Below are 15,162 nucleotides of genomic sequence, written 5' to 3'. Positions count from 1 at the left end.
CAAGTCCCTGATACCCACGTGGAATTGCTGCCTCCTGGCTTTGGCCTGGCCCAGCCCTGGCTGTTGTGGCCAATGGGAAATGAACCAGTGGATGGAAGATCTCTCCTTTTCCTTCTCCCTCTCCCTGTCTGCCTTGCAAATAAATACATAAAAGCTTTTAAAATTATTATTTACTGTTACTTTTCAGGATTGAGTTGACAGGCAAGGTCTGCATACAATGTTTCCATTAAAATAAGCTACTATTATGTTATTTTAGGAATTTCTTATCTTATAGTCAAAGAAGTGGTGGATCTTTAAAGCAGAATACATAGGTATAAATTGTACCCTATTTTCATTATTTCCAAAAACCCTTGATTTTTTCCTGTTCATATCAGGTACAACCAATTTTTACATACCCATGGGCTGTGTGTGCCAGGGTCCCTGCCTACTTTCCTGCAGGTTCCTCAGCTGGTAGTGGGAAACGCCAGATCAAACTCTGCGTGGCTCACAACTTCTCAGAGTGGTGACATTGTGCTCTCTCTTTATTCACCCTCAGTCAGAAGTGACTTCTGATAACTCGGTTCCTGTGTCGTCATCTCAATGAGAGGAAATGAGTTTTCTCTTTTGACTTGATTTTTCCAGCAGGAGGGACAAGGTGGCCACCAGTCGAATACCGACATGTCGTGCTCTTATGAGCATTAATCGGTATACAGGCATTTCCTCCACTGTATGGGTTAAGAATGCAACTCGGGGACGTCACAGAGCTGGTGGCAGGCTGGGCGCTGAGCCTGTGGCCTGAACTTAGACTGAATCCCACCTGTGACTTGGGTGCACGCCTGGGACTCCTCCTGGTAGCTTGATTCCCTTGGTTCCCTGGAGTTGTACTTATTACTGTAGTCCATACAGAAGGATGAACATCTCCTGCATCGAAAAACTTTTGAACTACCTGTTCAGGGAGATGTGTGGAGATGTGTCCCTGAAGGCCGATAGTGGGAGAGTGGACTCTGTGTAGTCTGGTGCTTGATGTGATCTAAGAGTCTGGAACCGTTGGACTCGTCACTGCTCCATTCTCATGGCTGCACTGCGAGGAGAGGCCCGCGGGCTCCAACTGTGCTTGTGAGCAGCGTCGAGGGGCAAGCGCTGACCCTCATCCTGTGGAAGGGGCCCTGTTTCCTCGCGCAGAGGAATCCCTGAGCAATGCTCTCGCCGTCTTCCTGAGGGTCTTCTGTCCCTCCCTGTTCCTTTCCTACTTTATGGAGAAAGGGTCATGGGGCCGAGGCTACCCCTTGGCGTTCTCCATGGGAGCCTCTTGTGGTTTCCCTGGGCCCAGTGGCTCACCAAGCTCCATTCGCGAGGGTTCCCTGCCCCTCCATCCCCGACCTTAGGCTTAGGTTTGCTTAGCACAGGTGAACCGGTCCCTGAGCACCAGGAATGCTTTGCACGCCTCCCCAGCTGTCCCAGGTGCTTGGGCTATGGACTCGTGCTGGTTCCCCAAGTTCCAGGGAGCCTTTCATACATCTGGTTGGGTTGCTTGAGCCTCCCCTCAGTGCTGCTCTGCCCTCTTGTTACCTGCAGTGGGCCTAAAGCTATAAATCCTGATGCTTGATGGGAGACTATGCATTTGGGGGATTCCCACCCCCCCCCTTTTTTTTTTTAAAGATTTCTTTGAAAAGCTGTGTGATGGAGAGGGGGAGAGTGTTTATCTTCTGATTCACTCTCCAAATGCCAGCAACAGCTGGGGCTGGGCCAGGCTGCAGCCAGGAGCCAGGAACTCCATCCGGGTCTCCCACATGGTTGGCCATCATCCACTGCTGTCCCAGGCATGTTAACAGGAAGCTGGATTGGAAGCAGAGCAGCCTGGACTTGAACCAGCACCCATCTGGGATGCCGGCGTCATAGGCTGTGGCTTAACCCACTGAGCTGTAAAGGTTGTCCCTGGGGCTTTCACTTTCTTACTCAAAGCTTGGTCTTAGATAAAGATGAGACTAGAGTGTGTTGAGTTTGGGGAGGGGAACGTTTGTGTCTTTTAAGGCCAAATCTGCACAGGTTACCTGGGCCTCGGATGGAGAGCGTGTAGGGAGCAGTCGGGAGGCACGGGCTCCTTTGCCTCCGCGCTCTGTTGACTCTTACTGGGCAAGGTGGTGTTTTGCATTTGTACAGCCAGGACAGTGATCCGTGCACCAGTACCCTACTCAGCCCCTGGCCAACCCTCCTGTCAGCACTGGGGTTCTCACTAGGCCACCCCCTGAAGTGCTGTCCTCTTGGAGGACCAATGAAGGGCTTGGCTAACTTTGCTTCAGGGTCAGAGCCTCAGGACACGTGGTTCTGTTGCTTGCTTTCTTACGGGAGAAAATACATTCTAGGATACTTAAATTCATTTCCCCTCCTAAGAGGCACAAACTCTGGGGTCAGTGTTCTGGGGAGATGTAGATGTAGCTTTTTGATTTTCTTTGGCCAGTGATAACGGTTTCAGCTTTGGGAGTCTTTAGAAGGGGAAGGAGCCTGATGGTACAATATCAGGACTGAACACCTGGCTTATTTCATGGTTCGAAATGTAAACAACAAGGAAGTGGATGGTTTTAAGTAACATTTCTAAACTTCCTTCAGTGATTGTTTTCTGTGGAGTGTACAGATGTGCCTTTTGGATACATTATTGGATTAAACAAGTAGAAGGTTGCAAACAATCCCCTTGTTGGTTAAAAACTTCCCTTATACTTGGAAACCACATCCTTCCCTTGAGTTTGGCCACCAGACCTGTTAAAGGAGCTTGGAGAAAATTCCCTTTCTGCACAGCCATGGGCATAGGGGACCCCTGCTCACCTGTGGTTGCGATGTTTTCTTTGAGGCCAGACGGTAGGCAGTGTGAGGGCAGGGAGTTGCTGCTGCTGCTTTTTGTATCGCTGGTAGCTCGCGGCCATGTCTTCCTATCCTAGGTTTTCAGGAAATGAGCGCAGAATTGAATTAAATAAGCCGAAAGTAAAATGTTGAAACAATGGAAGGGAAACAAATTATATGTAAGCTTCAGTGAGTAACTTCCAATAAAACCTGGTAAGGCAATTTATTCCATTATTCAGCTGCAGCGGCCCTGCCGGTCTTGGAGTGGTAGCATCTTCATGGAACATTTATTCTTGAAGGCATCTCTGTTTTAAAGACAGCAAACAAGCCAAGCTCTGTCAATATGGTAGTGAATTCCCCGTAGCAGTCTGCTGGGTTTACTATCATCCCACCAGCACCTCCTTGTGAGTAAGTCACTCCCCAGACACTGAGGAAGCATCTGTAGGGAGCTAGGATTCTCCGAATGGATGTTAAGGGTTGGGGGGTGGGGTCTGTGGAGCGAAGGCATACGAGCATATGTTCGGGAGTTAGTTGATCTAGATTCAAATTCCAGCTCTGCCACTTGCTACCTGGGCAGTGCTAGAAAATGCTGCCGTGTGCCTGTTTCTTGATCTGTAAATTGGGTCTATAGTCCACTTACCTGAAGGCATGGTGAGGATTAGTGAGATAGTGGGTGCCAAGTCTCTGCTGTGCCCAGCACTGAAGACGCCCTCAGTGATGTTAGTGGTTGCTCTCACTGACGGTGCTTCCCGGCCACGAGGGTCTGCCAGCTACGATAGCCACAGCACCATTCCCGCCTCGGGAGGTCCTGTGCTGGCTGAGCCCTCTGAGTGGAACATGCCTCCCTCGAGCTCTCGGGGCTCACGTTCTCGTCTTGGTTGGGCCATTGCTTAAATCGGTTTCTTCACAGCCGCATTGAACCCTGGCCCCCGTTGCTGGCAGTCTGACAGTCCTTATTTTCAGTCCTGGCTATTTTTCATCTTATCACAGCAGATAACATTTGTTCTCCTCATTTATTTTATTATCTGTCCCTTCCTTAAGTGAGAATTCCAGAAGGGTGAGGATTTTTATCGAGTTTACCTCTGGTCGGTTATCAGTGCATGGAAGTATGTGTGTCTCATAGTAGGTGCTCAGTAAGTATTTGATGAAGAGATGAATGACGGACCATTCACTGGCGCCTAGGGAAGGGTATGCTCATCTTTGCCTGTGGGTATCAAGGGAGGCTTCACAGAAGTGGCTGTGTTGAATGTTCTCAATCTTTGTCCCATTAAGATGCAAGTCAAAGGTTATATTCCTATGTGGGACATCTGATTCACCATCTGACACACTGCTGTGCCTATATTCCTTCCTTTATAGGGTGATAGAGCCAATTACAATTCAAGTGAAAGAGTGATGCTAGTATGGGATAAACTTGGACCTCCCTTAGTATGTATTTAATTTATTTGAAAGAGAGAGCTTCCATCCACTGGTTCACTCACCAAATGCTGTAAAAGCTGGGGCTGCACTAAGTGAAAGAGTCAAGGACTGGAAACACAGTCCATGCCTCCGTGTGGGTGGCCAAGGTCCAGCTACTTGAGCTGTCACCTGCTGCCTCCCAGGGTGCACGTTAGCAGGAAGTTGGAATTGGAAGCAGAGATGGGACGTGAACCCAGGTACTCTGAGAGATACAGGCATCCCACGTGCAGTCTTAACCAGTGGTCCACACTCCCATCTCACTGATATTTATTTATATTTATGTATGTATTTAGATTTATTTGAAAGAGTTATAGAGAGAGGTAGAGAGAGGTAGAGACAGAGAGGTCTTCCATCTGCTGATTCGCTCCCCCGATGGCTGCAATGGCCAGAGCTGCGCCGATCCGGAGCCAGGAGCCTCTTCTGGGTCTCCCATGTGAGTGCAGGGACCCAAAAACTTGGGCCATCTTCTACTGCTTTCCCAGGCCACAGCAGAGAGCTGGATCGGAAGAGGAGCAGCTGGGACTTGAACTGGCGTCCATATGGGATGCTGGCGCTTCAGGCCAGGGCATTAACCCGCTGCACCACAGCGCCGGCCCCTCTGATATTTATTTTAGAAGATAAACTATTTGCGTACTTCATACGGTGGTTTATTTTAGTAATAAATAGGTCATGACTCATCACTGGGGTGTTGAGAAATGTGGGGAGGATGGCTAGCAGTTTGCCAGGCAGCCAAGAGGGGACCATGCTTGAGATAGGAGGCACAGCATAAATGAAAACATGAGGGGGCTGGCATTGTGGCGTAGCCATGTGGGTACTGGTTCGAATCCCAGCATGCACTGGGAAGGTGTAGTTCCCAGTTTAGTAACTGGGAAACTGAGGCCCAGAGAGGGTAAATAACTTGCTCAGTCGAGTTGAAACAGACTCATCAAGTTGCAGTTTGAGGGCAATTTACCTGCAGTGCCAGCATCTTTTATGGGTGCTGGTTCAAGTCCTGGCTGCTCCACTTCCGATCCAGCTCCCTGCTAATGCTCCTGGGAGAGCAGTGGAGGATGGTCCCTGCACCCATGTGGGAGATCTAGAAGAAGCTCCTGGCTTCAGCTTGAACCAGCCCTGGCTTTTGTGGCCATTTGAGGGAGTGAATCAGTGGATGGAAAATCTCTTCCTATCTGTCTCTCTTTCTTTCTGTCTCTCCCTCTCTGTAACTCTGCTTTTCAAGTAAATAAAATAAATCTTAAAGAAAAATCAAAAGCCTGAGGGCATGGTGTGATTGTGGAGCCACAAATAACTTGGTATGATTAGAGCAGTGAGAAATGAGGCTGTGCAGGAACAAATAACAAAGGCCTTTGCTTACCAAAATGATGGAATTTAGTTCAGAAGACAGTGGGAGATGTTGCCTACTGGTTCAAAGTAGGGTTATGTTATATATTTAAAAATTTCATGTAGTTTTTTTAAAGAAGATTTATTTGAAAGGCAGAGTTAAATAGGGACACAAACATACACATGGGGGTGGGGTGGGGTGGGGTGGGAGGGGAGAGAGAGAGAGATAGAGAGAGCGAGCTTCCTTCTTCTGGTTCACTCCCCAAATGGCTGCAATAACCAAGGCTGGGCCAGACTGAAGCCAGGAGCTTCATCTGGATCTCCCACAGGGGCCAAAGCACTTGTGCTATCCTCAGCTGCTCTCCTAAGCACATTACTAGGGAGCAGGCTTGGAAGTGGAGGAGCCAGGAATTGAACCGGTACCCATATGGGATGCCAGAAAACAGGTGGTGGCTTAACCTGCTACACCACAGCACTGGTCCCTATGTAATTATCTTTATAGCATAACTTAAAACCTAATAAGCAGTAACTTACATGGTATAATGTTCAAAAAGTTTATATTGTGAGGTCTCTGTTCTTGGGATGACCAATATTTCTATTAGTACATAAAAATAGGAAATGGACATATTTTCTTATCTATCTAAATGGCAGCCACGGGACCCATTGCATACCAGTGTGCATAAACTTAACGTTCTTAACAGACTGTTCACTTTAGACGGTGACACCTAGTCTTCCACGGAGGAGATTGTAGACTGGAGGACATTGTCCAGGTTGAGTAGTAGAGATGGGCTGAGGGTTAGACCTGCCAGTGTCACGGACGTGCCAGCGATAAGGCCAAGGGACACTGCACTGACATGCCCATCTGGGTCTTAAGGCCAGGAGGAATATGTGGATTGAAAGGGTAGATTTACAGGTCGTTAGTGAATTGATGGTGATTAAAGCCACATTAATGGCTGCAGGTGCCCAGGGAAAGGGGGTGTGTGGAGATGAGAAGAAGGTCAGGAACAGTGTTAGGGAGCTGTTAGCTGCCGTGGCAGCCAAGCAAGGAAAACTTGCTGTAGTATTTCAGGTTCAAATCTGGCTAGTGGAAGGAAGGTTATAGATACACAGATTTTTTTTGGAAAGCCCAGGAAATTGTTTGGAACCTGCAGCTGGAAACATTGCCTGAAAGCATAGTGCAGAACCAGAGACATGACTATGTACTGCTGCCGCCGCTGGACATGGGTCTGCGACGTGCACTGCTGACATCACCAAATGTGGACCTGGACACAGGGCGCTGCTTCCAGAACTGCTGGGCACTGGAAATGCTGCCATGCTGGAGTACACAGGGCCAGGAAGTTCAGTGACTGGCGTGGTGTCTCTGATGGGCCAGTTCTAGGACATATGCTCACTTTAGCTGTGTGGGAGCCTGAAGAAGCAAGCCTCCTGTCTTGATCAGCTTTGCAGTGGAAAACAGGCTCAACCTTGTGGAGGCGGCAATTCCCAAACACAAAGACACAAAGGACACTGTGTGGCTGTGCTGAATGTCAAAAGTCTGCTGTTTGACTACTGATGATGGTTGGGGTGTCATTGGTGACCCTAGGTATGGTAGATTCTGGAACGTGTTGGGAGTGGGCCTCTGAGTGCAGTCAATTAGGAAATCGGTGGTGATGAGGAAGCTGAGTCACCGTGTTTCAGGACAAGTGTGGCAGGAGGGCAAGGAGAGAAGTGATTAGGAAAGGAGGGGTACTCGAAGTGATGTAAGCAACAGATTCTAGTACTGTGGGTGGAGAAGTGGAATCTGGGAGACTTGATGGATACATAGGGTGGGGGTGTTAAGGGAGAGGGGTAGAAGGGACAGGGAGTTTTGTCATAGTATAGAATGCTGGTGTGTAAGATTGCAGATTGGACTAGTTTCCGTCGGAGATAGGGAGTGGGGGTAAGGGCCACTTTTGGCAATGAAGTGGCCAAAGAATAGAGTGTCGAATGACTTTTCCCCAAGACCATTAACATTTCCAACGCTGATAGCAGGAGTTGGACTAGAGAACCTGCACAGACTCAAGGGAGCAAGGGAGGGGTCAGGAAGCTGATAAGTAAGATAACTCCTGAAAACATTAAGCCCAAGCTCTAACATTTTTCTAGTTCAATAGATATTGCCCATCAGTAGTCAGATAGCAGGAATGGGGTGGTCATATTGCTGATGGCATGAATCTTAACAATTTTTCTTAATTCCAAATAGCATGAGTCTGGAGGCTGCAAGTGTGGAGTTGATAAACTCCCTACTTTTTGCTGTAGAACATAAAGGAGAGAAATGGGGAAAAGCAAAGTGCTGGGAGAGAAGTTTCTGTTAAAGTGAGAAGGAGGTGGGAACACTCCTGACGCTATCCAGGCTGGGGATTCCTCTCCCGTGAAGCTGCGTTCCAGAGGACTTGGAGGAAAGCATGGAAAGACGCCTTCAGCTGGAGGGGCGTATGGGTCATAAGAAATGTGCAGTTGAAAATAAGATGGAAACTTTTATTTTTAAAAATTTCCCTTACTTGAAAGGCAGAGAGGGAGAGAGCAAGCGCTCATATACGTGGATTCACTCCCCAAGTGCCTATGACAGATGAGGCTGGGTCACCCAAAGCCAGAAGCGCAGAACTCAATGTCAGGTCTCCCCTGTAGGTGGCAGGGACCCAAGAACTTGGGCCGTTGCTATTGCCTCCAGGGTGTACATCAGCAGGAAGCTGGAATGAGAAGCCGAGCCAAACCTTGAGCCTAGTCACTCCAGCGTGGGATACGGGCATCCCAGACAGTGTCTGAACTGCTGTGCCAAACACCCACCCCTCAGAGAGACAATTTTTTAAAAGGTTATCAGAATTTTCTGTGGGTGTTGTCGCGTTCATGTAGACTCGAGGGTTTGGTGGGACTACCTAAGAACCTGAAGGGCTGAGCAATTCTTCAGTAACAGATACCATTAACCTATGACTTCCATTTGTTTCAGGCATAGACATGGAAATAAAAGAATTGAAAAGAGAATTGGTGAATCTGGTTAGATGAGAAGGTAACGGAGAGGCAGATCTAAGGGAACGATTTCTTGGCCTGGGTGACCAGGTGAAACCTGATTGCTCGCACATCAATGAGTCTGATAATTGAGATGTCCATTTCAATTTGAACCGCCTCCGTATCACTCTGAGGTCACCAAGATGTGCAAAGCCTCCCTCCAGCCCTAGTTGTTGGCATTTAAGGATGAAGCTCACCAATCCAGGCTGTTACTGTTCTTTCATCCCTGTTGGCCCAACTTGGAATCCTTCATTCTCTGTAATTTCAAGAGTGTGATAAAGAACTCTGGGGAGCTATTTGAAAAGTGAAGTGGGTTTTCTGATGGAAGAAGTCTCTGGGGAAATGTGATTCTCTACCATATGGTACTGTCATGTTTTTAGTGTACTAAATAGTCTGGAGTATTTTGTCTTATTTATCCCATCAAGTGAACCTAAGGCAAGAGAGGGAAAGAAACAAATTAATGGCTTGACAAGGGTTTTAAACAGTTAGAATTCCAGCTGTTAATGCAACAACCGTGTAATAGGGAATCAGTGTACACATAGATAACACAATGGAGAAACACTTACTTCATGTTGTTTCAGTCTCCAAAAATGAGAAGGAATCCTCTGATCATTCAGACTCCTCTGTGTAGCTTAGAACATGTTCCAGACCCTTTGAGCTTACGGTGGGTGTATTTGTTTCCAAGGGCTGTGGCAACAATTGACCACCCACTGAGTGGCTTAGTCAGCAGAAGTTCCTCCTCTCATGGTTCTGGAGTAAGGAAGTCTGCAATGAAGATGTCAACAGGGCATGGGGAAAACCTCTTACATGCCTTGGGCTTAGGTGCCGGTGTTGCTGGCAGTCCTTGGCCCACAGCCACATCTCCGTGTTTGCACTGTGGTGCTCTTTCTCTGTGCCCATGTCTTGTCTCTTTGTCAAGGCTACCAATCATTGCTGGATTAAAGACCCTCGTCTTAATTATGTCCCACAGCAGCCCTATTTCCAAAGGAGGTTACCGTCTGAGGTTCTGCAGGGGACATAGATGTGGGGCGGAGACTACTTAACCTGATAGGAGAGGGTTTCTAAAATGAATAACCCGCGATTCTTCCTTCAGGAAGATGCAGTTCCTTATGTCGAGGAAATGGGCACAGGAAACGATAAGGCAAGGCAATGGTCAAGGGGTAGTGGATACAGGAGGAGTCAGAGATTGGTTGTGACTCCTGGGTACTCATGGAAGGCTTTGGGGTTGAGGTGGTGACAAGCGTGAAGAAGGGCTGGTAGGCCACCTGGCAGAAATAGGAGAGCTGGGCGTTCTGAGCTGAGGACTTGGTCTGAACAGGCACAGAGGTGCACCTGTGCACCCACCATGGGAGATGCTCCACACAACTGGAGTGTGTAGGTGCAGGACACTATGACCTTTGGTGGTGGTTGCATGGATTATGGGAGAAGGCAGGAAGGATGCATAAGGAGGAGATAAGAATGGTGGTGGGACCCCCAGAGTTCACCTCCATGGATGACTGCCACTGACAGTGATCAGGGGTGGGGGTGGTAGGAGTGGGAGTGGTCACAGAGAGGCTACTTGGTCATTCCTTCCAGGGGTTCTGAAGACATTGCTGAGTGCAGTGGAGTTGCACTAGGTGATAGCTATGTCCCCTCTCTACTCTCCAGTTCTGTATTTAAAAAATTTTTAATTTCTTATTTGACAGAGAGGGTGCTCTCATCCACTGGTCACTGCCCAAATGCCTGCACACAGCCAGAGTTGGACCAGGGCCAAAGCCAGGAGCACAGCTCAGGTCTGCCAGTGGGTGCAGGAATTCAATTCCTTGGGCCATTGCCATGGGCCTTCCAGGGTCCACACTAACAGGAGCTGGAATCAGGAGCCAGAATCAAGGATCCCACCTTGGCTGTAGGATGTGGGTATCTGAACTTCTAGTCTGAACACCTGCTCACTGTTCCAGGGCTATTAGGTAGAAAATATCTTCTCACTAATCACAGCTCGTCTCTCTTAGTTATTACGCGTTTGCTTTCTTCCTTGTGAGCACTTTCCAGGCCAGGCACTGGAGGGACACTAGTGAATGAGAAGGCCAAGACAACACCTCCAGAGAGCATTAGCATGCAAAGGACATAGCAGGTTCTCCAGGAATGCTGCTTTGAATTGAATCTGAGCAAGGACAAATGACAAGGCAGTTCCTCCTCCCCGGGTATTAAGCTACTTTTGAGTAGAACTGCTTTAAAAGTTGATTTCAAAGACTTCCATATGAGGAGTGGAGAGTAGGTGGCTGCCTACAGGGCTTCTGATTTCTGAGTCATCAGAAAAACTCCTTTGCCTCCCAAAATATCTCCCTTATCCAGACTGTGGGTACTTCTGATTCCACTATGGAAGGTTTTCTCCTTTTGTTAGAATGCAAATGTCCTGTGAGGAGACACTACCCACCCTACTCCCCCTCCCCCAACTTCTGCCATCAGTTTTTTTGCACCTCAAACTGGGACAATGCCTCAGTCTTTTGTGCCTAGCAGGTGTTTGAGAAAAGTGTGTATGAAGCTGACCTGGGCATGTTCTCAGTTGGCTTAGAAAAACCATTTAAAAATATTGATTTATTTAAAAGGCAGAGGGAGGGGGAGGGGAGAGGGAGAGGGAGAAGATAATGATGATGACCTTTATCTGCTGGTTCACTCCCCAAATGGCTATAATAGTTGGGATTGTGTCAAACTGAAGCCAGAGCCAGGAGCTTCATCTGGGTCTCCTGCGTGGGTGCAAGGGCTCAAGCACTTAGCCATCTTCTGCTTTCCCAGGCACATTAGCAGGGAGCTGGTTTAGAAGTGGAGCAGCTGGACTTGAACCGGTGCCCATATGAGATGCTGGTGTCACAGGCAGCAGTTTACGTGCTGCCCCACAATGCCGGCCTCTAGAAAAACCTGTTACTATCCTTGCATCCAGGCACTTGTTAGACAAGAAATGATTATTTGTGGTGTTAAGTTTTATGGCTATGAGACTGTTGTTTATTTTAGTTTTTAAAGCGCAGTAAATCTTGCCCCTCTCATCCTTGCCGCAACAGAATAATCTGTGTGGCAGCCTGATTTGTGGTCTGCGTAGACGAGACTGTGCTGCGTAGGAGGTTTATGTGTTCACGTGACAACGCAGGTGAATGCTGACGACTGAAACGAGCATCCTGCAGCCATTCTGAGTGGCTGCTCTGACATTTACACCACAACCCAGTTGGAGTTGCCTTGCAGGCTGGGGTTTGGGGGTGTGTGGTCCACACAGTCTCTCCACACTGTATTTTCCCCATCTTCAGCACATGGCCTCAAACTCCCAACAGTCTTACTCTGGAAGGCATGCCTGGAGAGGGGAGGCATGCTGACTTTGAGCTTAGCCTGGGTGTGACACACGTTCTATCTCACATTCCATTGGCAAGAACCAGTCCCGAGACCCACCCCCATGGCAGGAGCCTGGGAAACTGGACTTAGCCGTGGGCTGGGGGAAAGAAGACAGCCCTGATGGTTCTCTTATATGGGCTCGTCAGAGTGCATTTCTACACTTTCCTTCTCTCTGTGACACAACTTGTCCCTTGGGGGTTTGTCAATGAGGGGACAGTGGATAAGCGAGTTAGCACTGACCTGGAAACACTTGAATGTCTAGAAGAGTGAGCAGCCATTCAATCAGCTTGGGGAAGGCTGTTGGCCTTCCTTGGAATTTTGCTATGTGAGGGATGAAGTCTGGATTCAAAACAATGTCTCTGCTTTGTCTGTTTGCTTCTTAATGAAGTAGGAAGAAGCTAATGGAAATTTCCTTGTGAACATTTTGGAGTCAGAACAGGGATTTTGGAATTCTGAGTGGTATGGCTTCCGCGATAGGTTTCAGCTCCCTTTGGAGATGGGAAGTATGTTCGCATTTGGAGATGGTTCAGAGAGATTGTGGTACATCCCCTTGCTTGTCTAGTTAAAGGAAATGAGAGATAATTAATTGGCTTAAATTAATAGCAAGTTAGTGACTTCTGTGGCTCTAAGACTCCCTTCTCTGTGTTTCTACTGATTTTCTTTCCACTACCACAGTGCCATTCCCCATAAAACCACTGTTTGGAGAACTGACCTGGCCTGGCGGGGTCTGTGAACCCTGGCAAGATCGGAGCTTCCTCCTAGCTCTCAAGTTCCTTCATTGATTATGTTTAAGTAGGTGGTATGAGAGATCTTCAAAAAGTTCTTGGAAAATGCATAGACTATGCATGGACTTAGAAAACCTTTTTTGCTAAAACGAGCTGCTTTTAATTCCATTTTTACTATAGCCAAGTATAATTTGCAGCCTGACAAGTGATTCAGCCTTCCAAGAATGTGCAGCTCCCCTGAGAAAACAGAACCTCAGTTCTTTGTTCTGTTTAGTGATTTCTTTAATTGACTTTATGTTTAACTGTTATAAATGTAATAATTTTAATTATAGAAATTAAGTACATATTTATAAGTCTACCGAGAATGTATACAATTATGACAAAAATTGCCTGTAATTCCATCTCTCGATTATGTGACAGTAAATCACTGTGGATCTTTTTGAGTGCTCCCTGAACATTTTTCAACCTACATGCACAAGCACACTTTAAAAAAATTCATGGAGAAATGGAATTAAAAGATAACTTTATTTTGGTGCAAAAATAAATCCATACATACCAGGGCTTTTCAAAAAGTTCATGGAAAATGTGTGTCCTGAAAATACTGTGCATGGATTTCAAAACTTTTTTGCACCAAAATAAACTTTTAATTCTGTTTTGCCCTGTATCTTTAGAAGTACCTTGTATAGCTACATACAACATAATTAGAATGAAATATTACTCAGTGTCATGCAATATGAAATTTATTATGCAACTCTTCAAGTCTTTCATATTGTACAAATGAAATATGAAACCACTAAGATTTATTCCGAAATGAGTAATGATACAGAAATCATGGTCTGATTTATGAGGGGCCTTCCTAAAGTTCATGGAAAACATGCATTAGGAAAAAATTATGCATGCGTTTTAAAATCTTTTGCAGCAATCTCATTTTTCTATGAACTTCTTGAAGTACCCTTGCATTTTGTATACTTATGCACAATACAATTATAACTTACTTGTTTTGTTGGCTTGCTTATGTATTTGTTTTGTAATGGAAGTGGGAAAAAGTTCATGGAAATCTCCATTCCATTCATCTTGGAAAAAAATTCTAGCTTTATATTTTTAAGGGTTGTGTAATATTGTATGTTATGGAAATGTTCTGTGCTTGCAGTAACGGGCCAGGTGGGGAGAGGGGAGGGAGTAAGATGTGTGGTTCTTTGGCCCTGACACTGGTTCCTCTTCTCCCAGGGCATCAGCAGCCTGTTCAGCTCTCTGAAGGTTGTCCGGCTGCTCCGTCTTGGGCGAGTGGCCCGCAAGCTGGATCACTACATTGAGTATGGCGCTGCTGTGCTGGTCCTGCTGGTGTGTGTGTTTGGGCTGGCTGCGCACTGGATGGCCTGCATCTGGTACAGCATCGGGGACTACGAGATCTTTGACGAGGACACCAAGACGATCCGCAACAACAGCTGGCTCTACCAACTGGCCATGGACATTGGCACCCCGTACCAGTTTAACGGATCTGGCTCAGGGAAGTGGGAAGGTGGCCCCAGCAAGAATTCTGTCTACATCTCCTCCTTGTATTTCACCATGACCAGCCTCACCAGCGTGGGCTTTGGGAACATCGCCCCCTCCACGGACATCGAGAAGATCTTTGCTGTGGCCATCATGATGATTGGCTGTAAGTACGACGCTGCTGGGTGTGGGGAGTGAGGGCCATGGCTCAGGCCATCCCGGTAGTGTGGGTTGTGGCACTGACGACAGTGGCTAATAACTGACAGGACAGAGTCTACTTTTTGAAGACTAGCTTTACAATTTTCATGAAAGCGATAAGCAACATGTGCTTGGCACAAAAAACTTCCAAGACTACGAAAGGGCTCAAAGCAGGAGATAAAGACAGCTTGTCAGGAAAACCTCTATCACTGGTCCCTTCCCATACAGGCTGTTTTCTACGGGTGTCTGAACACACACAGGTTGTTACGAAGTTGAAATGTTAATCAGGTCACACACACATCATTGGGCAAACTATTCATAGAACAGTGAATTGTAAAGTTCTCTCCATGTCACGATTTTTTCTTTTTTGATATAAATGGCATGTTAAAGGTGTACAGTGTGCTGTTTTGATATATGAAGGTACTTTAAAAAGTTCATGGAAAGGGAAATTAAAATACAGGCTGGACTGGGTGCAAATATTTTGAAATTCATGCATAGTTTTTTTAAAACATGGGTTCCCATGAACATTTTGAAGACTCCTCATGTATACATGGTGAAATAAATATTATGGTGTCTGTCTCTTCACAGTTGCCTTCTAATTTATCTTAGTAAGAGCAGTTGAAGTCTCTCTTATATCTAACAATTTGTGACATCAGTGTGCATGCCACCTGTCACTTCAAATACAACTCTGGCTCTGCACAGTCCAGTGAGGGGAACAGAATGAATGAAAAGTGAAAAATAAATCACTAATTATCTTTTCTATTGATTACACGTCAAAACAATA

The 15,162-nt window shown here is 46.8% G+C and overlaps 1 protein-coding gene across 2 annotated transcripts in view; it reads left to right on the top strand.

Annotated features, from left to right (window-relative positions):
• The window catches only part of KCNH1 (potassium voltage-gated channel subfamily H member 1), a 377,968-nt gene that overhangs the window by 146,822 nt on the left and 215,984 nt on the right, over nt 1-15,162 (top strand). For both annotated transcript variants that reach the window (XM_062211318.1, XM_062211317.1), the window contains exon 7: nt 13,917-14,346. In XM_062211318.1, coding sequence (XP_062067302.1) covers nt 13,917-14,346 — 430 coding nt within the window. The remainder of the gene's footprint in view (nt 1-13,916; nt 14,347-15,162) is intronic.

This window comes from Lepus europaeus, chromosome 14 (assembly GCF_033115175.1).
Source record: "Lepus europaeus isolate LE1 chromosome 14, mLepTim1.pri, whole genome shotgun sequence".
In the NCBI taxonomy this organism is placed as follows: domain Eukaryota; kingdom Metazoa; phylum Chordata; class Mammalia; order Lagomorpha; family Leporidae; genus Lepus; species Lepus europaeus.
Note: the sequence above shows the minus strand (reverse complement) of the source record. Positions and strands in the feature narration are given on the sequence as shown.